We start from the raw sequence: 23700 nt of genomic DNA, 5'->3' as shown, positions 1-23700 counted from the left end.
GGTGACCACTGATTTGGATCGTTTAATTCTAGTCTACTTACGTGCAGCTAATGCAGGGACCGCTCGTGGACTCGATCTGCTCGCCCACGCGGTAGGAACGGCCGTTGATCAGGCAGCCGGTGTGCTTCACCGCCTCGCCGTGCGAGTAGTGGAGGAAGTGGGGCGGCAGGGTGGTGCTGGTGGTGGTCGTGCTCGTGGTGATGTTCAGCACGGCGGCCATGGACACTGGGCACTCGTAGCGCGGGCAGCAGAAGCCGGAGATGGGCTCCTCGTGGCAGCCGGCGATTGGCGGCGGGCACGATTGCTGCAGACAGATGATGTCGCTGCGGAAGCAGAAGCAGAAGTCGCAGGGATCGTCACGTGGAATCTGCTGGGCGGACACGTATAGCTTGCCGGCGTAGCGGCATGTTCCGGGTCCGAAGACCTCCTCCTCATCGTACTCGTCCTCGTACTCGGGGGCGTGGCCGTAGGGTGGTGGGGTGATGGGCTGTTGCTGTTGGCTGGCCACCGTCGTCGTCGAGGGAGCGCTGGTCACAGGAGCCTCTGTGGTGCTGGAAGCACTCAATTTGGCGGTGGTATTCTCTTCATCATCATCGCCAACGCGATCATCGATAGCTGGCGACTTGGTGGAGCTGCTGGGCAGGTGTGGGAACAGTGGGTGGCCAGTGGTGGGAACGGACTCTTCGCTTGGCTGCGGAATCTCCGAAACCACGGCGGGAACCTCAGGCTCCTCTGGCACGGGTTTCTTGTCAGTCTCCTCCTCAGTCTCCTTGCTCTCGTCCTCCTTGTCAGCTGCCTCCGTAACTGGAGCATGCTCCTCCTCGGACTCAACGGACTCCGCTCCTTCCTCGGTGGAGTCCAAGCTGGGCTTTACGACTGGCTCTGGAGTGGTCTTCTCCTCAGCCGACTCTGGCTGTTCAGTGGCCTTCTCTGGCACCTCCTTCTCCACCTCTTGTTGTTCAGTGGACTTCTCTGGCACCTCCTTCTCCGGCTCTTGTTGTTCTGTGGTCTTCTCTGGAACCTCCTTCTCCACTTCTGGAGCTGCGGTCTCCGGCACAATCTCCGATTCAGTGACTGGAGATTCGGATGGTACAGCAGGCGCTGGAGTGGATGGCTTCAGTTTGGCATCAGCTGTGGGCTCATCAGTGCTATCCTCAGCATCGTCGATAGCTGGTTCGGTGCTCTCTTCACCAACGTCCTCAGAAACAGAAGGCTTCTCGCTGCTAGGCTCCACATCGAAAACAGCAGGAGAAACTGGAGAAACTGGAATAGGAATCTTCTCATCATCCAGAGGAGCTGATGTCGATGGAATCTTTTCGTCATCAAGAGGAGCTGCTGTGGCTGGAATCTTTTCATCATCCAGAGGAGCTGCTGTAGCTGGAACCTTTTCTTCATCAAGAGGAGCAGATGTGGCTGGGATTTCATCATCAGCCTGAGGAGACACTGTAGATGGAGTCTTGTCATCAGTCTGGGGAGCAACTGTAGCTGGAATCTTGTCTTCATCCTGAGGAGCTGCTGTAGCTGGGACTTCCTCAGCATCCTGGGGAGCCTCTGTGACCAGGGTCTTATCAGCATCATGGGGTCCGGTTTTAGCTGGAACCTTAACAGCATCCTGGGGAGCCACAGTAACGGAAGACTGTTCTTCATCCTCAGGGGACTTGGACGCAGACTCTTCGGCGGCATGCGGATCAATAGTCTGGGACATGACTTCATCCATGGGCTTGGTGTCGATGTCAACGGCAGAAGGAACACCCACAGAAGGAGTGGTGGAATCAGCAGTAGAATCAGCGGCGGGCGATGCAACAGTGGTGGGTGCCAATGGAGCCTCGGTTTTGTCTTGTTCCTCTTCCTCTTGGGTGATTGGAGAATCCGTGGATACATCAATGGATGTCTTGGTATCGTCCTGGGGAGCAGACACGTCCTTCTCATCGGCCACTGGTTGAACAGTGGTGGCATCCTTAGTTTCATCGTCCTGAGCAACAGGCGAAGCTGGGCTGGCAGAAGTGGTGACATCAATATCGTCCTTCTTTTGAGATGGAGTACTGGATTCCTCCTTGGCAGGAACAGCTGTGGAAGCTTCCTCAATGGGTCCAGAAGTGGCCGGGGCAGCTTCATCAATTGGTTGCTCTTCAGATTCTTCGATGCTGGGTTTAGTTGTGACCTCCACTTCTTGTTCATCCAGGGCTGGTTCCTTTTCAGATGGTTCGGGAATCTCAGCAGCTGGAGCGCTGGTTGGCTTGATCTCTTCTCCCTCCTCCTGGACAGGCGAGGCAGAGGTAGCTTGCTCCTCCTTTTCGATATCTTCACCAGCAACTGGGGCCGATGTGGAGGAAGGCACTGTCTCCTGTGGAAGCTCAGGCACTTGGGTAGCAGACTCTGGTTTCTCTTCTGCCTTCTTCTCGTCCTCGGGCTTCTTGTCTTCAGTCTCTGGTACCTTGTCAGTGGAAGATGGTTCAATTTCCGAAGGTGTCTTGGTTTCATCACCTCCGGCCGCTGGTGGAGAGGCAGTAGTGACTTCTGGGCTCTCGTCTTCTTCGCTGGAAACTGAGGGAATCTTGTCTTCGGTCGGAGCAGAGGCATTTTCATCGGCGGAAACAGGGGCAACGGTTGTAGGCTTCTCGGCAATTTCAGTTGGCAGCTCGGTGGAGATTTCGGGAATCTTCTCAACTGGAGCCTGGGCCGTGGATGAGGGCAGCTTGTCTTCGGGCTGCTCATCAACAGTTCCTTCAGTCGATGGCTCAATTTCTTCTGAAGATTCAGTAGATCCCTCCTCGGAAGCCTCTGTAGAGGCAGTCTGAGTTTCAAGCTTATCTTCTGGGGTGGCAATCTTGGTAGGACCCTCAGTAGATATCTCTGTGGGCTTCTCCTTTTCTTCCTCAGAAGGCTGCTCTTCAGTTGGTTTCTCTTCCTCAGATGGCTCTTCTCCAGTTGGTTTCTCCTCTTTAGTTGGCTTCTCCTCCTCTGGTTTCTCATCCTTAGTTGGCTTCTCATCCTTCTCAGCGATGGGAGCGACTGTGGTGGCTTCTTCGTCGATTTCAGCGGATGGGATTGAGGTGACAGCAGGTTCCTTCTGGTCAACACTCGGAGCAGCAGTAGTTTCGTCCTCCGGTTTAACTCCAGTCTCAGTCGATGGTTGCGGAATCTCAGCAAGGACCTCTTCAGGCAGTCTCTGAATGGCAGGCACTTCATCAGCGGTCGTTGGAGCTGTAGTGGCACCAACAGATTCCTCTTCCTCCTCTGGAGTCTTGGCAGGAGCTTCAGGCTTCTCTTCTGAAACCTGAGATGGAGTGGATGTTTCCTTATCCTCTTCTTCAGAAGACTCTGGAATTCCTGTGACGGTTTCGCTGCTAGTTTCCTCCTCTACATCTTCATCAGGCTTGGCAGAAGGAGCAGAAGTGGCTGTGGGTTCCTCATCGGGAGTGATACTGCTCGTTGGAAGCTTCTCATCAGCAGGAGCAACGGTTGCGGGCACTTCAGACTCAGGTGTTTCCTTGCTCTCATCAGAGGCAGGAGATTCCGTGGATGGTTCGACAGACTCTTCCTTAGTAGGAGCAGCAGTGGTTGCACGATCAGATTCAGGCTCGATCTCATTTTCAGTGGAGGAAGCTGTAGAGGTCTCATCCTCAATGGGCTTCTCGCCTTCTTCGACTGGTTTCTGTCCTTCTTCGACTGGTTTCTCTCCATCCTCGACTGGTTTTTGTTCCTCTTCTCCCTTCGTTGGAGCTGGGGTAGTAACAGCGGCGGGCAGTTCCTCTTCAAAGATATCCTGGGGTAGCTTGGGCAGATTACCCTCTTCCTCATCGCCAACAGCTGGGGCAACTGTTGTGGCCTTTTCTTCGGCCTCGACAGTCTTCTCAGTGCTCGGGGTCTTGTCCTCGTCAGCAGGTACAGGAGCAGGAGTAGCATCACCTTCGATTTCATTGTCGAACTCGGATGTCTCATCAGAGGTATCCTTTTCAACCTCAGCGCTTGGTTCAGTGCTGATCTCAGCTTCAGTGGAGCTCTCTTCATCGACTGGTTTCTTCCCTGGCTGTGCTGGGGCAAGTGTGGGTAGTGGTGGTCCATGGATGTCTGGCTTCTTGGTGCTAATTTCAATTTCGCTGTCAATGGGTACAGAGGTTGCAGGAACGATATCTTCATCACCAGTTGGTTCAATTTCGTCAGCAGCAGAAGTCGTCGATGGAAAAACGGTAGAGAATTTGTCAGATTCTTCAATCTCATCTCCAGCTGGAGCACTGGTTGAAACTTCAGGAATCTTATCGGACTCAGGTGCCTCGGTGGATGCAGATGGTTCCTCGGCCTCTGGCTTCTTGTCGAGATCAGCAGTTGGCAGTTCAGTCGAGGCCTCTGGAGTGTCCTTCTCGGGCTGAGCAGTGCTGGCAGGGATTTCGACATCGGGGATTGGCTCTCCCTCAGTGGGTTTCTTTTCATCGACTGGCTTGGGCTCTTCTTCAGTTGAAATGGGAGCAGATGTAGTTGCCAATTTATCATCAGCCTCCTTCTCGGCATCGTCGGCAAACTGGGCTGGAGTGGAAGCCTCTGGCTGCTCAGTGGCTGCCACGAATTCACCCTCCGTCTTCTTCTCATCCTCGGGCTTGGGTTCCTTTTCAAGGGGTTTCTGGGACTCCTCTTCGATCTCACTTGCAGGAGTAACAGCAGGCGAAGGCTTCTCCTTCTCTTCAGAGTCTTCAACTGGTTTCTTATCCTCCTCGGAGTCTTCAATTGGTTTCTTGTCCTCCTCAGATTCTTCAATTGGTTTCTTATCCTCCTCTGATTCTTCAATTGGTTTCTTATCCTTTTCGGATTCTTCAACGGGTTTCTTATCCCCTTCGGATTCTTCAATTGGTTTCTTATCCTCCTCGGATTCATCAATTGGTTTCTTATCAGCCTTAGCAGCAGTTGTAGATTCATCAACCTGGGTGGGAACAGATGTCACTGGGACGATCTCCTCTTCGGGCTTGACATGAGAAAGAGGCTGGTCAGTAATGCCAGTTGGCATGCCGACATCCTGGGGAATTTGTTCGGTGCTGATCTCGGAGACATCCTCGTCGATCTTGTCCTCAGGTTTGGCAGTGGAGTCCGGTTCCTTCTCAGCACTTTCAGTGCTCTCATCGCAGACATAAGTGGGACAGCAACCATCCACCAGATCGGAAGCCACCGTACATTTATCCAGGTTCTCGGGCAACTTGCACTCCATCTGTTGGCAGGCCACCAGGCTGCTGATACATCTGCAGGACACGTCGCAGGGAGCTGTGGCGGGCACGACGGTGTTATTGGCATAGGTCTTGCCCTCCACCAGGCAGTCGCCTTCGCCAGGAATAACAGCGGGCAGATCCATTGCGGGCAGGGGTTCGGAGACGGGGCTCTGATCCTCGCCACTTGGTGGCTGGGTGGGTTTCTCTGTCTCGAAGTCGTTGCGATTGTCAACCTTAGCAGTGCTGGATGGGACTTCCTGGGGCTCTGGAGTGGTCTCCTTGGATGGTTCCTCTTGTACAGATGGCTCAGTAGAAGCTTCCAATTCTTCCGCAGAGTCCTTGTCTCCAGCAGGCGGCAGATAAACAGCGGTTGGCTTATCTGTAGCGGCTTCATCGCTGGTCTCGGGTTGACTAGTAGAGGCTTCGGCATCGCCAACAGGAGGCACAATATCAGATTTGGCTGGCAGATCAGTGCTTGTCTGAACATCTTCCTCATCCTTGTGATCCTTGTCTGCAGGTTCCTCTTTTTCGACGGGGCTGGCAGTTGAGGACTCGATTTCCTCGGCCTCAGTTGAGGACTCCTCCTCAGCCTGCTCGATGGTTGTGGTCTTTGCAGTTGTGCTCTGGACAGAATCTTCGACTGGCAAGTCGGTGGCATCCTGTTCGACCTCTTCGGGTCCCTTGTCATCGGGAGTTGCCTCGGTGGCGCCGGTTTCCTCATGGTCTCCAGCTCGGGCAGGTGCAGTGCTAGTAGTTTCAATTGAAGCAACCTCGACACCTTCGGTCGAGGAAGCAATTCCTGGAGCACTGGTCGAGCTTGGGAGCTCGCCCGCTTCAACTGGCAACTCAGTGGACTCTTCGGCGGTTTCAGGCTGCTCTCCCAAAGTCTTTGGTGTGGTGACCTTAACAAACTCTTCTTCGGCACTGACATCTTCAGTTGGAATGGGAGTTCCGGCAATGGGTTCTTCCTCAGTCTCAGCAATTGGCGTTGTGGGCTTGGCCAAGTCCTCCACTTCTTCCGCTGGAGCTTCAGTGGCAGTCTCTGGTTCTTTCTCGCCTTCGGTTTCGACTTTAGGAGCTGGAGTGGTGGTCTTGATGACTTCTTCGTCGCTTTCGCTGCTGGATTCTTCGGCAGGTGTGGTTCCCTTGACGATCTCTTCTTCACCTTCGCTGCTGGGCTCTCCGGCAGGTGTGGTTCCCTTAATGATCTCTTCTTCGCTGCTGGGTTCTCCGGCAGGTGTGGTTTCCTTAGCGATATCCTTTTCGGGCTCACTGCTAGCTTCACCGGCAGGAGTGGTTGCCTTAACGACCTCCTCTTCTCCTTCGCTGCTGGGTTCTCCGGCAGGAGTGGTTTCCTTGACAATCTCTTCCTCTTCGCTGCTGGATTCTCCGGCAGGGGTGGTTGCTTTAACGATTTCTTCTCCTTCGGTGCTAGATTCTTCGGCAGGAAGAACGATTTCATCTTCGATGCTGGGAGGTACGGTTCCAGGGATGATATCCTCCTCACCTGCAATGCTGGCTTCTCCAGCAGGTGTGGTTCCCTTGACGATCTCTTCTTCTCCTTCGCTGCTGGCTTCTTCTGATGACTCGGTGGGCTTGGCTGGTTCAATATCATCAATTGCTGATGGAGCTGGAGTGGGCTTGCCTTCTTCCTGTTCCTCACTTTCTTCGGGTGCTGGAGTGGCTTCCTCTTCACCCGCAGCCGGAGCAGAAGTGGGTTTGACTTCCTGCTCTTCATCACCGCTGCCTTCAGTAGGCTTGGCTTCCGGTTCCTTCTCATCGTCACTTGCCACTGGAGCGGAAGTGGGCTTGGCTTCCTCTGGGGTTTCCTCTGGAGCTGCTGTGACCTTGACATCCTTCTCCTCCTCACCGCTTCCTTCCTCCTCAAGCGTGGGCTTACCCTCAACCTCTTCTTCGCTAGTTGTTTCGGCGGTCGTGGGCTTAACATCCTCTTCCTCCGTTGGTGTCGCGGTGGTGGCCTCGACCACTTCCTCTTCAGGGCTGGCCTTGGGAGGAGCAGAAGTGGTGACCTTAATGAGTTCATCTTCAATGATTTCCTTCTCGGGAACCTGGGCGGGCTTAGACACATCCTCTTCGCCGCTACCTTCGGGCTCTGGAGTGGTGACGATCTTGACGATCTCCTCCTCGGCGGCTTCGGTGGACGATTCCTTGATTTCCTCAGTGGACGAGGGCACATCGATCCTGGAATCGGAGGGAATGCCGGCGGTGGAGGACTCGGGTTCGAAGGAGAAGTCCTTCTCGTCTGTGACGTGGACGGGAGTAACCGTGGTGACCTTATCTTTCTCTTCCTCCTCTTCGTCCTCAACCTCTCCGCTACCCAGCTCTGCAGCAGGAATTTCAGTGGCACTTTCCTTCTCCTTCTCATGGTCCTTCTCCTCATCGTCGATGTGCTCTTGCAGGTCCACATCCTCCTTGGGGATCTCGGCGTGAATGCCCTTGGCTGGCACCGAAGTAACACTCTCAGGCGTGGTGATCTCAACGATTTCAGTGGTGGCACTGTCATCCTCGCAGACGTAGTTGCTCGGACAGCACTCGCCGTCGGCGGCTGGCATTGCTCGGCAGGACTTGCCATTGGCCGCCATCATGGGCACCTCGCACTCCTGGACGGCGCACACGATATCTCCGCGCATGCAATAGCAGTGCTCGCAGGCATTCTTGCCCTTCAGGGAGGCTCCGTCGGCGAAGACCTCGCCATCGTGGATGCAGTCCATGGTCGTTGGTGGCGTCATGGTGCTGGCCAGGATGAAGCCAGTGGTGGGGCGCACTGTGGTGGTTGTCGTGGTGGTCGACTGGTCCACAAAGTCCAACTCGTTCTCATGGTCTGAAAGTGGGAAATTGTATATGTGAGTTACGCGAATTCTTCAGACACCTTTTGCCGTATAACTTACCACAACTATAACGCACTGGGCAACAGGATCCCTTGTTGTAAATGGGCAGGCAGCCGTCCACATGGAGAGTGCACTCCTGCATGACGCACTTGGTCTGGTTGTTGATGCAGTAGCAGAGCTCGCAGGGTTTGTTGGGGTTCGATGGCACCTGGGCGCCCTCGGGGTAGAACTTCTCCTCGATGCTGCAGCCAAACTTCTCGGGGATGCTCAGTTCGGTGCCGGGTTCGGGGGAGTGATAGGGCACATCCACGGGCACTGCATTTAGAAGGAAGATTCAATAAACACCGCTAGCTTAAGGGTACTTTCGCAATGACCCACCTTCTGGGCAGGTGATGATGGGACAGCACTGGTCCTCCCGCTTCTCCACGATGCAGTCGTGGCCAATGGGCTTGGTGAAGGGGCAGACGCGCAGGTAGCACATCAGCATGCGGTTGTGGCAGGTGCAGTTCAGACACGGCTCATTGGTCATGATGCGGTCGCCCTCCTGGTAATGCGCATAGTTGTAGTAGCAGCCTTCTGCAATGAACGAAAAGATATAATTCGAGAGTGAGCTTTAGAAATCTGGGCCACAGCCAGTCTGGGAACCCGGTCCTCAAACAATGCTTTCAAACTTTTCTAAACTGGCTAATAAATTCCAGGCATTAGTTATGCAAGCGGGGCATCTATATTAAACTCCCATGTGATTTTCCTCGCGATGTGTGCTACTGTGTCGTTCGAGCCATAAATCGGGGGCTTAGCGCCAACAGGCAGTCGACTGTCATAATATACATACGTGTAGCTATAGACAAATTTTATTGCCATCAGTGTCGTTAAACAAAAGTCAAATGTCGTTGAGTCTTAAAATATGCGCACGTCTTACGTCTGTTTTTGTCCAGTGCTTCTGACTGGCTGCCTAATTTAGTGACGTCCACCCGCAATAAATTTCACATCACATCATTAACACGTTAAAAGCGCCAGTTTTACCCGGCTACTGTGAGCTGGCTAGACCATTTTTTGATTGAAATCTTTGGGTTCGGAGTTGGGTCTTTGGGCTTGCGTCTCTCTGCTCACGTTTTTCGTATAACTCGTAAAAAAACAACGCTTATTTCTTTATGCTTCCATGTGTTTCTCTTCACACCTCGGTTAATGCGGCTTTATGACCACGATTGGCTCGATAATTGGGCTCCGATTAGCGGCTTATGACAAGTGGACAGGCTGTTGTGTATAATTAACCATTTAGGCTCCGGATCAATCATATTGATTACAATATTGATTAAACATAAAAAAGAGCAGGATAGCACTCAAGGTAAATATGAAAATGTTGCCGGGGTTCCATAAATCGTTCACTTCCGCATTGTTGAGCGAAAATGTAATCACCATAAAAACAGATCTGAATGCACTTTTATTAGGCTCCTGTTCTTTCATGGTTATGGCTGCTAGTTAATCAGCTTCCACGCTTAAAGACTGTGTTTTTTTTTCAGACTTACCCGAATACTGTTGGATCTCCGTATATTCTTGAACCGGGGCTGCAATGAGAAAAGGTAGAAGGAATCTTTATTATTTAATGAAATGCCATACTTGCAGTTCCCCCATTACGGCGGGAATTTTACGATGGCCATATCCGTTAGCCATCGCCATCGTCATGACCATAATAAATTAATTTATCCATTGCCGCGAATGCCGAACTCTAATTGTGGCAGCATGCAATTGAAATTGGCCGGGGAGCTTGCGTAGGCCAAGTTCCTCTCCAAAGCCTTGATAGCCTTGTCCGGCGTGATAACAGGGTCTCGAAAAGCCAAGAGCCGTGAGCCATGAGCCAAGAGCAACACCAAATTGCAGCAGCAGCAGCAGCAGCAGCAACATCTTGGCCTTTGTATGCGTGCAACGTGTTATTACCACATAATCAAAATGCAGCCTAGCTTGGTTGCAACATCCAAGATCCAAGCATTAGAACCAGGAAAAATGGCACGTAGTGGCCATTCTGGCCAAGAAACTTGGCTGCGTGTGTCCCACACAGCAAACTGCACACTGGCCCCCTAGGAGAAATGGCTCAAACAAATTGTCTAAGCTGACAGTTGGCCAGGAAGGCCAGATGTTGCTGCTAGGCTGTTGCTGTTGCTGCTGCCACTTGTTGCTGCAGAAATGATTTGACAAATTGCTGTTTTATGAATTGCTGCTGCTGCTGCTGCTGGCGGCCTCAACTTTGATTAATTGCGTCTAGTTGAAGGGTTGACAATTTCTCGAATATTTCACATTTTAATTTCCGCATACTCAGGGTGGCCAGCGCAACCAATGACTAGGCTCTTTGCCGAAGTTTGGGATCGAGATCCACATTTAAATCGGAGGCTAAGGCAAAGGCAAAGGCAAGTACCTGGCCCATACAATTTGGCAACAAATTGCTGGCGAAACAACAATGAAAATCCTAACGGCAAGTGCTCATAAGCATGAATTTGGCCGCGACTGAGGCTAGAATCCAGACCCCGAACGGCAGCCACAAATCAGAGTAGCAATTTCGAGCTGGGAAAGCCGGGGGTCTGGAGAGCTAGAGAAGATGGAGCCTCCATCTCACTCGAAGCTAACGGATGTAAATTACATTTTATGCGGTAAGAACAACAACACGACCGAGCGAGCCTGGCAACGCATAAAAATTCACACATTAACTGTTAAGGATTGCCGGCGAGGGATCGGGATTGGGAATGGGAATGGGATTGGGACTGGGAGCTGTAGACGGAGTCTCTCCACTTGACCGAACTTTAGCAACTTGGCAGTGAGCTGAATTTGGCTGCGGACTTGGCATTGGGAGTCAATCATGTGGCCAGCAAAGCAACCCAACCAAACCAAGACAATCCCCAGTTGCCAGGGAGACCGCCTTGTAATGCAAACTTATGCAACAATTTTGCACTGCGCAAGTGCAACAACTAAAACAAGCCACATATACATCATCATTACGATGGGGACGTCTGAGTTGCGCGGTGCTACCACTGCCGGCGAAGATGATGATGATAATGATGACTGTGGTACACATCAAACATGCTCGTGTCGGTCCAACAAACAGAAGTCAGTCAGTCAGTTAGTCAGTTAGTCAGCCAAGTTGCTGCTGCATGTTGCTGGTGTTGATGTGGATGCAACAACACGACACTGACCAAAAAAATACCCATCTCAGAGGAGAACAAATTAGTTTTCTATCAAGAGCAATAGAAATACTTTTCTTGTACAAGTTTCTTAAATAATTCCTCAAGAATTTGCGGTCTTCGTTTGAGACAATGATTTCTCTGTTGAATTCCTCAAGAATTCGCGGTCTTAGCTAAAGGCAATGCTCTCAATTCTTTTCTCTCAATCGGATCCCAAAATGTAAAGGTTACACTTTTTTCCCAGTGCAACAGCAGCAACTTGGCTTCTTCGTGTGCTCAAGCAGCCAAGAGCAGCGGGCCAGGAAAAAGCCAAAGTTGTTGGCGGCTCTCGGCCGAGTCGTGCATTTTGTTTATTCTAGGAAAGCGCGCGCGCACCGCCTCCGCTCCTCCTGCCCTGCTCCATCTGCACCACCTGCTCCCCTTGATGCCCCCGATTCCCCACCCACCTGACCATGGCCATGGATTTCTGCACCACAACAAGTTGAATGACCCGGCGCGCATGTGTGCAAAAATGTGTACACAAACCATAAAATACAAGCCACAAGCACGGGCAGCCTTACTTACATAAGTAGGCCTAGGTGCTCCGGCTGTGGGACTCTGGGATTGGGATTCTCTGGCCAAAGTCACTAAGTCCCATGGCCCAAACTCAAAGACCAAACCAAAAACCCATAGCCAAACTGAGATCCCAAGTCAGGCACGCCTTTTGCTGGTTACGCTTTATTATTTAGTGCTGTAGGTGGACTGGACTGCCTAAGGCAGATGCGAAAAAAGTGGAAGTTCTCCCAAATATTCCCGTTGATAGCCATACTTTCCCCATGCCCCATTCCCTATACTATACACTCCACCAACCTCTGGCTATGCGGAAATGCAGGCGAGTGAAAATATTTGCCATGCCACAAATATTTCAAAGATTACAAAATAAACACAAATCTTCGCCGGCTTGTTGTCCCCAAATGCGTTGTCGTTAGCTCTTTTCTATTTTCTATTTTCTATTTTTTTTTTACCGCTATTCTGCAGCTGCAACATCAGCAACAACTTGACCACACCCACTTCTGGAAATAGGAGGACCCAGTCTTCTAGCCATTTCTCACCCTGCTCTCCTGCGTTTATCTGGCTTCTAATTAGATGCAGCCAAAAGTAACAAAAAAAAAAAAAACAATGCCCCTTTGGCAGAGGAGCAATAAATCGATCTGTAATTGCCAGACTCCTCTAGCCAGCAAATTTCCATTGCAGAAACAATTTCCATTTTCCCTGGCCTTGATCACATAATTTCCATAATGCCGAGCAGATCAATATGGAGTGAGCGACAAGCTAACAACAGAGGTTCTCCAGACCCAGAACCCAGAACCCAGAACCCAGAGCCCAGACTCTCCAGGCCCCGTATCATGTCCATGCATCAATGCTGAAAGCAGCCGGCAGCAACTTGCAACTTGCAACAGGCAGCAGGCAGCAGCAACTAGCAACATCAGCAACTAGCAACATCAGCAGGCGCCCTAACAATGCAACTGAAAAGCAACTGAAAAGCGGCGGCGGAGGCCTTACTGGCAAATGAATTTGCGAGTAATTTAACATGATTATGTCGGCGACAAGGTAGCAATGTAGACATCGAAGCAGCAGCTTCTTTTGCTCCTCGATTGCGCCCAAATTGGACGCAGTTGCGCAAGGCTGAAACCAAGAGGTTGGAGTCTGAGGATAGGGCGCTACCTTGGCGTGACGCTGTGTTTTATTACCAAACTGGCTGCCCAGAGACCATGATTCCTTCTAAGTAAATTATGCCCGATGGTCATGATGCCGGCCGGGAATGGAGATGGGGATTGGGGTTCGAGGATTGAGGATTGAGGATGCCATGAAATTGCACCAGTACCAGTCGAAGGCTGTTCTTGCTGCCGGCGTGCATATGAAACAATTACCAAGGCTAAGGCTAGGGCAATATCGCCGAGGTCTAGGCCTATTCCGCCCGTCTATATGTGGACATTGTAATTGCAGGCGGACTCATGGCTTAGCTCCACCTCGAGCCCATCTCATATGCATATTTATGGCCGGTTGGTGGCTTGTCTGGGCTGCTCGATGTCATTAGAGAGTCGGGGCCTAGTAGGTTTGTCAGATTGTCAGTTTGTCAGTTTGTCAGTTGGCCAGGTCGGTGGAACAACTAGTATTCCTGACTGCTTAATAGATAATAATGAGTCTGGCCTTGGGCGCTGTAATTAAGCAGTTAAGGGAGGAGTCGAATGAGCCAACATTCTTTCCCACAGTTCCTACGTTCCTTTAGGTTCCCTAAAAACGCCCTAGAGTGCCCGAGTGTCCTGTCTTTGATTTGTTTTGATGGCTTTTGCATGCCTTTAATGAAGGCTACTCCTCATCCTACTCCCTCCTCCTTCCAGCAATCAATCTGTCCGGCTGTCAGTACTCTTATCCCCATCCCCTAGACCCAGCTAATCACAGACCTAGAACTTGTCTAGTCCTCAAAAGATCTGATCATCTGCTATCTGGTATCTAGTATCTGGTGCTAGCAAATATATCATAATTTTGTTTGCGCAATTTTAGACAAATTCTTATGGCCCCAATCTGTAGATGGGTGGAGTCGTTTTCGCAACGCTACCCGTTCAATTATTACACCGCTAGCTGTTATTGATAACAGCGCATTGATTACAGCAATTGCCGAAATAATAGTCCCGACCAACGGGAGATTCCGATGGAGATTCAGATACGGATGCTGGGGATGGCGATGGGGATGTTGTTGGAGCTGGAGCTGCTCCACCGACAGGTGATGGACGCCTGGAAGTCTCCATGATGGACTACTTGGACTTGGCAATCAGCAAACAACAAGTTTTCCGCTCTGCGCATGCGTAACTGTTTATTAATTTGCACTGGAAAAACTCTCACGATTTGGTGTCCTTCCTGGCTAAAGAAAACCGCGATTCAATTAAGTGCCACTCCAAGAGCTAATTGCTCGCTGACTTTTGTTTCCCGGTTCTATCTGTTTATCTAGCAGGTAGTATCTGGTATATGGTATCTCCTCCCACGCTGGCACGGCATTTAGCTAATGATCGGACACCGAAGATAGCACAGATAGTGCAGGTTCTAGGGTTCCAAGTTCTGGGCCCCAAGTTCTGGTTGCAGAAAGCTGCGTGTTCTGTCCCACAGCCAGCCCAAAAGCCATAAAACTCAATGGCCCAGCTAGCTCGCACGGGCACTCCATACATCATGTGCAGAAGATCAGCAAAGCGATAATTATACAAAGTATTAGTTCAAGCGAGAGCGTCTGACTTGGCATGACCCGTCTCGAAGTTGGGGACGGGATCGGATGGGATGGTATGGTATGGGATCGGATCGGAGATGGAGCTTTGGAGCTGAAAGAGCTGGTCTGTCTGTGGTTGCCATGCGATGCGTAAAGGTGCCAGGCAGCTCGCAGAGTTGATTGAACCTGGCCGGGCGTTAGAATAGGTCTAGGGCTAGATAGTAGGGCTAGCTAGTAGGGCTAGCTAGTAGAGCTAGGGTTACACAATTGAAAGAGAACGCTCCCAGGCGGCCGAGTCATTGCACCTGCTACTAAGATCTCTCTTTCCTTCCATTCCCATCTTTCCCTGTCTCGCTTTATGGCTATCTCTATCACTATCTCTATCTATCTCTGCTAATTACCATCAGCTAGCCGAGACGCCTTTGTCTTAATAGTGTCAAAATGAATTCTAACACGCGAACTTTGCTAGTCTTCTCTGCTAAACTTTCCTTGTTCTACACTAAGATTAATTCAATACATTAACTAAGACATTCTTTCGTTATTAATTTGTATTGATCTTGATCTTAATTTAGTTTGTATTCTAATTTTGGGTTTTTAAAAACCTGATAAATGGCTTTGATTATCATAAAGTTGAGAGAGTATCTTATCTTAAGACTTGAAAGCTATATTTCCGAAAATATCTAAAATGATATCAAATCTATAGATATGAAAGCTATGTATTTGAGTGAATGGATTCCGAATCACCTATTCCAGTGTAGCTTCTGGGTATCCAGCGAACCGAAAACCTTAGCACTGCTGCTGGTCAGGCTGTCGGGGTGTCCATATGTCCGTCTAGGTCTACGTCTCCATTACATCACCTTCGGTGGTTGGCCATCATTGTCTTGTCTTTGGGCTTGTTAGCGTGCTGGGCATCTTAGACAGCGATTAGCAGCTGGCGCCAGGCAGAATGTCTAATTGAGTGCCCAGGTGCATTTAGAGTGGCCAGGAGAGCATATCCAAGGGTCCGGTTCCTTCCAACCCAATCAGAATCCATCCAGTTCCAGCTCCACGCCCGTCATAAACGGCAATTAGCAGAGACAAAATGGCAAATTGGGTCAGGGGGCTGCTAATTGCCATAAATATGAATAAAAGCCCCCAGTGTTTGCCATTTAATTAACATTTCGAACACGTTTTTGGACCGACAACGTGTTATACAAATCCGAATTAGCATATTCACGCCGAGAAATTGCATAAAAAGGCCAAAACAGAAATAGCCAACTGGTGTGTTTTGCTTTTTGCCGGCGACCACGACAAGTTCAAGTTCAATGACACCAAACAATAATAGGGAAATACCAGCAGCAGCATACATAATATGAGCCATGATTATGGCATCCACATCTACTAGACTCTATAGCGATAGAGGTGTCTGTATCGTGAGGTATCGCCCTGAGAAATCTCGACTTGTATTGTATTACGTATTATATGGCCCAGCTCAGCCGGCGTTTTGCTCTACTAAACAGCAAGATATTCATTTGCATTTGCATTTCCAACTGCCATTGTGGGTTTCTCCGAGTCCAAGTCAAATAGAAATTACAGCAATCATTGGAAACCATTTCATTGTCAAGGTGAAAGGGGCATTCAGATACTCCGACTCCCCGAGTCGAGGCGTTAATAGCCAAATTGTGTAATTGCATTTGTAATTCCATTTGGTTTGGGGTTTGGGGTTTGGGTTTTGGTTTTTGCTTTTTCGATGGGGATTACGATCTGGAAACGTTACCGTTACACTTCAAATTGCCGGCAGTTAACCGCAAGCCTATTTACTTAAATGAAATTAGCCCCCGACCTTGTCGCAGGAAGTCGAGAATTTACTGCTGATAAAATCAGAAAGAACTGCCTGCCTGCCACTCTGCTGACTGGTGACTGCCTTCCAAGTTTCCGAGTTTTCAAGTTTCCGAGCTTCCAAGTTTCCGCCTCCGATTCTGGTTCACACGCTGCTCTTCTCGGCTTCTGGCCATTTAATTGGAGAATCAAGTGCAGCGGCGAAGCACTCGCAACTTGGAGCTCGGAACATGGTACATGGAGATTGGAGCTCTTTGTAACCCTTTGGCGGCCTGGTCATTGCCCTCGCCCCCTCAAAAATATGCGGGAATTGCGTGGGTCGGATCAGCGCTAACTAAGTGGCTCTGTGTTCGGGCATTTAAGCCGTACAAATGCGTCTTTTATGAGTGTCTCGAGCCCATGGTCAATTTATCATATCAACTCGGAGACCGACTTAGCAGGCACACTCAGGGAAAAGTCGAGGTTCGGAATAAAGTATCTGATTAAAATTATAATGATACATATTTTATATGATGTTATTCATTAGGATAAGGAAAAAATTTAATAAATATCTGTAGAACCTATTATGATGTTTTACAAAAAACCTAAAGTGAATTAGAGCAAATCATTTGTTAACCAGGTAAGAATTGCTTATGATGGAAGTCTATATTGATATTATAATATAATATACGTTTAGTTAGTAGTTCTTTATTTTTTTTGGTGCACCGCATCCATCACAGCTTAGATTTGGCTTCACACCGCCTGCGATTTTGACAAATAGTTGGACATCTGGGGGAGGTTCTACGTTGGTGGGCCAAGCAAAGCGAAATGAAATGAAAGGAAAGTCGTCTGGGGCGCTTAGCATAAATATAAATGCTTATTTATGGAGAAGAGCCGAATGAAGTTGGGGAGAACATGGGCGGGAGCCTCTAATTGTGTCACTGTCGAAAGTTTCTCCGCCCCCCATTGGCGAATCTCACGTTTGTCAGTCGACGGTAGTCTTGAGATCGAGGATTGGGTATTGGCTATTGGGGATCCCATATCCCAAATCCCAGACAGACCCGTTCTTGGGGTTCGTGCGGGTTGGCCCGCAAGTTCGTGATCTCCGGCTTGCGTACTTGTTCTCTAAGTGGCTACGAAATTCCACAGCCACGCAGCCAACACATCTTCGGCATCGCCGTCATCGCCATCATAGCCATATCGGTCAATGGTCAGCGACTTTGGCCGGTTTTTGTTTGCTGGGCAAATAGCAAACAGCTTGGACTTGGACATTGTGTGGAATGGAAGGGAGATGGGGATGGCCCACGGGGTGTTTGCATATATGAAATATTTACGAGGAGGTGGAGTAGGAAGAAGAACTGTGGGTAAACCGTTGGTATGGAGTATGGTATGGTATATGGTATACCATGAGGTGCTATCAACACGATAAGCCCGATAAGCCGGCTGGATCCGCCTTTCCACTTGACATTGAACCTGGTACATGGTCCGTGGTCCACGGTCCATGGTCCGTGGCAGAAATGTTAATTATATGCGCGTGGCTAAGCCGATGACTGGATCTTGATTAACGCTTATGCTCGAGGGCCTGATGATGATGACGATGCTGCTGATGACATCAGCAGGTCGTGCAATTAATATGAAACCATAATGATGAACCAGGTACCAGTTACCAGTTAGCAGTTACCAGTACCTGATCCCCGTTTCTTGGAGCCTGGCTAGCCATCTAGCCAGCTAGAAGTTCTGATGGCCCCGGCTAATACAAGCTAATTAGGCACATCATCTTGGCGAGCATCATCGCATCAGGGCTCTCCATGAAAAGTTAGATGCTTCCGCAAAATAGCCATAAAGTTGGGGCCCGTAAAGCGGCGATTTATATGCGCAATAAACAAAAGTATTGAAGATCTTCGTGCGGCACACTAATGCCTTTGTAATTGGTTATAAATTAAGAAATCACAAAAAACTGGCAATGGGCCACATAAAATATATTTGAGTGGCAAAATCGGATAGCTGGTTGAAAGCTGGAGGATGTCCAAGGTTCAGTGACCATCATCGCGCCATGGTGTAGGTGTCAATTGCCCAGGGAAAGGAGAAGGAAAATCTGGAAGATCACAAGTTCTTGGGATCTGAAGACGCCAAGAGCAGGTGTTCTTTCTTTCCCCCATCCGAAGATTCTTTAATAAGCATGAGAAAAAACAAGAAACGAACTCACGTTCGAAGTTGATTGATGAAAACGCCCCATCGAGCAAAAAAGCCAGAGCCAAATTGAAATTGCCATCCCGTCCTCGCTTCGTGGCTTATAAAAATAAAATAATGATAATGTGTGGCGGCTACCGGTTGGGAAGATCGCTCAGTCGATCGTTTTTATCGACCTTGAGCTTGAATTAAGGCTCCAACTTGATGGCCAAATTGAAATTGCATAAGATAAGTATGCCTCGGCTTTTCAAAGCCCTCAAAACGATTTGGATATCTAGCTTGATGGCTGCGCAAACAATTGGCATGGATCGATGGGCAGATCTTTTGTTATGACGCAAATGCCACTTGTTGTGAAGTATGTGTATCTCAACGGGCAGTTAGATAGATACTCCATGTACAGTATCACATATCGCATATTGGATTGGATACCATCTGACATTTGCGCTAGTCCCATTGATTTATGGCTCGCAGCTGTCGGCGGCGGAGTTAGAACTTAGAAAATATGTATCTTGTTGAGTCATGCTCATATTTATAATGGAACAATTCAATTACCAGACCCTGCTGGGAAACTCTACTCACACCACGGAGTTCATCAAACCCAAAGAGTCCGGATCAGAGTCCGAGTCCATTAGGCCGTTTTGTTGGCCCGGCTTGTTAGTGTTACCGATTTGTGACTGTGTGTAATAATCAATAAGTAGGTGAGAAACCCTGGCGTGGCAATCTATGCTTAAAACACCATGGGTTCTCCATAGCTTTCCACTTCGTTCCACGTTCCTCCTCGTTTCCTCGCCCATTCACAAAAACCCAACGAAATTCTTTTCCACTTTATTTCCCTCTTTGTCAGAGATCCATTTCCATATGCACCTCGGCGGCTCGGACATGTGTTAATGAAAATTCCAAGAATTCTGAGTGCTGAACGCCGAATGCCGAATGCATCGTGGAGCTGCGACTGTGGAGTACCAGTACCCAGTACCCACGGAATGTGGGTCAACGAGCTGACTATTGTCGCCTATCGTTTTGACTGGGCCAAATCAGTCAGTCAGTCAGTTCGGCCAGTCGTCAGTTTGCAGAGAGGAAGCCCGGAGTATTGCCTGTTTATTGAAAGCCATGGCTAAAGCCCATTAAACAATGGCTCTGGCTCTGGGCCTTCTCCGGTTATGGACCGGATGATTGGTGGGTACCCTCGAGTGGCAGTAACTACGTTTCGGGTTTGGCATTCGTTGACCGATATTCTATTCTCCCCTCTTCTCCTATTTTTTTTTTTGGGTTTATTTGACTCTAAGTTCTGTTTAAACAAGTCGTTAAATTGAACACGCCCAAGAACCAGGAAGACACCGTTGCATCGCCTTTTATTGCCAGGGTAAATGTGAAAGTTAACACATTTCTCGGGGTTTTTTTTTTTTGGGCAGATGAGGTCGATGCAGATGGGCCAGTTGACGGGTAATGATGGTCCAGGCCATTAGCACTTGCATTTAATTATGAACGGCCTCTCCTCAGTCGATTTCAATTAAACTCAATTGTATTTGGTACACCCCCGAAGAGCCGTTCCTAATTAGATTTTCGACCCCGAAACGCAACAGACTTTTGGGCTTGGATCTTTCCGGTGGTCAGTGGGTGGGTGGTTGACCCCTGACCCTGGACAAGTGAAAACGGCAGCTGTTGCCAGCTGATGGCAATTTGCCACAATGGCTTTAATTAGTGCGAAAATCCAAGGATTCGCCATGGATTTTTGGCAATATAATCAAAATAGATAGGACAGATGGGCGGATTGCAGGCAAAGTACTTCGCCCTTCAGTACTAAGTACTAATATTCCAGGATAAACATAATTTATGTTGACATAATAAACCACTTACCGGCTTGTGTGGGTATCAGGACCATGGCTAGAAGGACCAGAGCCAGATATAGCAGCTCCTCGAGTCCCGGCGGACTCGAACGTCTTCTTGTCATCTTGCGGTTGTAACTGCAATGGCAAAGGTTAAGGGATACGTGAGTTTGGTACGTGATAGAAAAAAAGGGGACAAGGGGTAGGGGTAAATAAGACATTCTTGCGGACAGCCCGTTTAACCCTTAAATAACAATCGAATCGGGCGGCAATATGTTCCTTAAACGACTGGCACTTCATTAAAAAAGCATGACAAGGCGCATGCCGCCAGGATTCCTTTTCTTTTGCCTCGTTTTTTTTGTTGGTTTTCAAAATTTTCAATGGCCTCACAAAAGCAATTTACGTGCACAAACAGCTGAATGGAAGCTGAAATTTCGGGGCGGGTGGGAGAGCTGACATGTGAGCCACCAAAATACCAAAACCACCACTAGCACCACTGGCACCCCTACTCGAAATGTCCTGACTGGCTGTTTTTCTTCAATTGTTTGCGGAAATCACTTGTTTGCCGATTTGACAGATGTGCAATTTTCCCTGACATGCCCGCTGTCCCGCCAACTCAACTCAACCCTCCGGCAACTTCCGCCTCTTTGCTTTTTTTTTCCAGAGGTCAGAAATCGTTGGTTCTTATATCTGTATCTCGAATATCTTGTATCCTGCCAAGTTTTTCGCCTGCTGATTGAAAATGTCAGGCGCACGCTAAAGAAAACTTCCAGAAATTGGACAACAAAACCCCCAACTTCCCTGGATTTGATTTGATTTTTACCCCCTGGTCATCCGGTGATACCACATCCCATCGTTATAATTAGCAGGCGGCAAACGCCACATATCACGGCTTATCGGTTGACAACTGGCCAACTAGGGATAGTGTCTACCATGTAGGTTTATTTTATTGTCGCCCTCTATAATGGCATCGAATGGCTGGCAACACATACGCTTCATATTTTCATTTATTAGCCCAGTTTGCTTGTCGGCTTTTATTTGCTTTATGTTACTTTAATCAAGTCCCAGGAGATGCAACACGTGATTCCATCGAGGGGTTGCTCCCCCTAAGGTTTCTTGGTTTCTTTTTTGTTTTCTGAAGGTGAGGGGTGGAAGCTGAGTGCTCGTGTTTTGGGGGCGTGGCTGGGTGGTATGTTATCCAATTTTATACATTCCATAAAGCAATAAAACTTCCACCTAATCCAGCAAGGGAAACGCCGAAAATGGGAGAGTGTGGAAATTAGGGCTGGGATTTTCAGCATAATATTACTGTTTTACTACCTTTGGGTTTAACTAGGAGTTTCTATTCTCACTGGGCATTTATATAGGGAAACTGTATATAACATTAGCTAATAAGGTATTTCTGAAATTGAAGAGAATTGAAGATAAATCAGAAATCACTTTATTAGCTTAAAACCTCCTGAATCTCAAAATAGAAAAGGCATTATCGATCAGATTAACCCGGAACCCCATTATATCTGAGATCCGCTTCTTCGGGGGTCCTTGCCTACTTATCCAGCTTCCCCGTTCCCTTGAAATCCGAGTGGTTTCGGTTTCCCCCTGGCGGACTGCTAACGAAACGGGCAAATAAAAATCGGCTAATGCTCGACTCAGGCTGGGGCTCATCATAAATGCGCGAATTGTGCTCATTAAAATTCAGAGGAGGGGCAGGGGCTTCCCCGGGAGCCGCAAATAGCATTGCTGCGTGCCGTGGCAACAGCGAAAATAACAAGGGGCATGCAACACACGAAGCCGCCTCGGTCAGGTTGAAAGATTGCTCCATGGAGTTGGGATGCTGGGTTGTTGGATGCTGTATACCATACTATGGATGATTCCGAGGCATCCTCATTTGAGAAGAGAAGAGTGGAGTGGAGAACGTGGCTTGTTGATGACGAGTTGACATGACGAGCGACAATAACAATAATGATAATCTCACACTGCTGCGATGCTAAAGATGATGATGATGATGATGATGATGATGATGATGATGACAATGATGATGATGGGGATTGTGATTCTGAGCCCGACTGACTGACAACGGAAGCGACACAAACTGGCTATTAGTTGCCGGCCAAAATGGCACTTGTTCTAAGGCTATTAGCAACACACGAGCAACATGTTGCTGCTTGGCAAGCAACTAGCAACTGGCAAACAGCAACTTGTTGCGGTAATTATTCCGCCGTGGCTAAATGGTAAACAATTTTTATTCTTTCGCATTTCTGCTGCTGCATTTCAGTATTTGGGTTAAGACCAAATAAAGGGGTGGTCACCAGGCAGCTGGCGTTGTGGCCATGTGTGTGACACAAATACAATTTGTGAATGAAGTGGCCAAAAGCCAAGAGCTAAGAGATAGAAACTTTTACCCAAAACGAGGCAGGCGCTTGTTAACTTGGCCAACTTGGTCAGGGGCGTATATCGGTCATGGGAAATTTGCAAGATTTTTTTTCTTTTTTTTTTTGGGAAAATACTGGCAAGGGCAAGGCGAGCAATGCATCTTCATCCGAACCAAAACCAACAATGGAATGGCCATGTGCGTTATGAAAAATGTATTCAGGTTTCAGGTTACAGGTTTGGGTTCGAGTCCAGGCGAAGACTTGATGCGTGAAGAGATGCGGTACGTGCATCTATAGATTTGCATGGAGAACGCCTCCTTTTTGTGGGGCAGACCAGGTCGAAATGCCCACAAAGGGTAGCCAGCGGACAGGCTGGGAAGAGTTGCTTTTGCGCATGCGTGGAGTTGCATTGGCAGTGGCAGTGGCAGTTGCAGTTCTCGTTCCCCATTTCTCATCTCTATCTCTTCGTACCCCTCCCCACGTAAGCACCACAAATTGCAACCCAGCTGCAGCTGAACTCAGGCTCTAATATAAATGTGTGGCACTCCGAGCGGCAAAGAAAGAAAATTTACATTTTACCAAGGCAGACAAGGCCTCTCAATGGAGGGTGGGAAAATTTCCCAGCCATCCATGGGCAGCATTTTGACAGTCGGGGCACGAAATGGAAATGGAAAAGCCTTCGTTAGCATATCAAAAGGTGTCTCTTGTCAGAGAGCTATCTTGTGTCGGCTGTCGTGTCCCATGTTCTGTGTCCCATGCCCCGTGTCTCCGCGAGATTTGTACCATGACCCACAAATACACTTTGGCGCACGCATCTAACGACGACCCATCGACATCGACTAGATCCCAGCCAGAAGATCGATGGCAATTTGCAATTTGCAAGCTGCAACTGTGCGGCCTGCAGCTTTAATTGGATTCTCTGCTGTGCTGTGCTGTGTGCTGTGCTGCCCGGTATCAAATTGACATTTAGCACACAGACTTTGGCTGCGAACCCGATCCGATCTGATCCTGAGATCCCCATTCCAAGTCCAAGTCCAGGTCCCGTCAGAATGCCGCAGTTTTGACC

At 49.0% G+C, this 23700-nt stretch overlaps 1 protein-coding gene across 1 annotated transcript in view; it reads right to left on the bottom strand.

Annotated features, from left to right (window-relative positions):
* Window positions 1–23700, bottom strand: part of LOC119550206 (titin) — a 38465-nt gene that overhangs the window by 1875 nt on the left and 12890 nt on the right. The window contains exons 2-6 of the mRNA XM_037858759.1: window positions 20294–20400; window positions 9571–9609; window positions 8423–8620; window positions 8105–8359; window positions 42–8037 (exon numbers count right to left, since the gene is read on the bottom strand). Of these exons, the coding sequence (XP_037714687.1) occupies window positions 42–8037; window positions 8105–8359; window positions 8423–8620; window positions 9571–9609; window positions 20294–20387 (8582 nt within the window). The 5' untranslated portion in view covers window positions 20388–20400. The remainder of the gene's footprint in view (window positions 1–41; window positions 8038–8104; window positions 8360–8422; window positions 8621–9570; window positions 9610–20293; window positions 20401–23700) is intronic.

Source organism: Drosophila subpulchrella, chromosome 3R (genome assembly GCF_014743375.2).
Source record: "Drosophila subpulchrella strain 33 F10 #4 breed RU33 chromosome 3R, RU_Dsub_v1.1 Primary Assembly, whole genome shotgun sequence".
In the NCBI taxonomy this organism is placed as follows: Eukaryota; Metazoa; Arthropoda; class Insecta; order Diptera; family Drosophilidae; genus Drosophila; species Drosophila subpulchrella.
The sequence above is the reverse complement of the archived record's forward strand: the minus strand, read 5'-3'. Positions and strand labels throughout refer to the sequence as shown.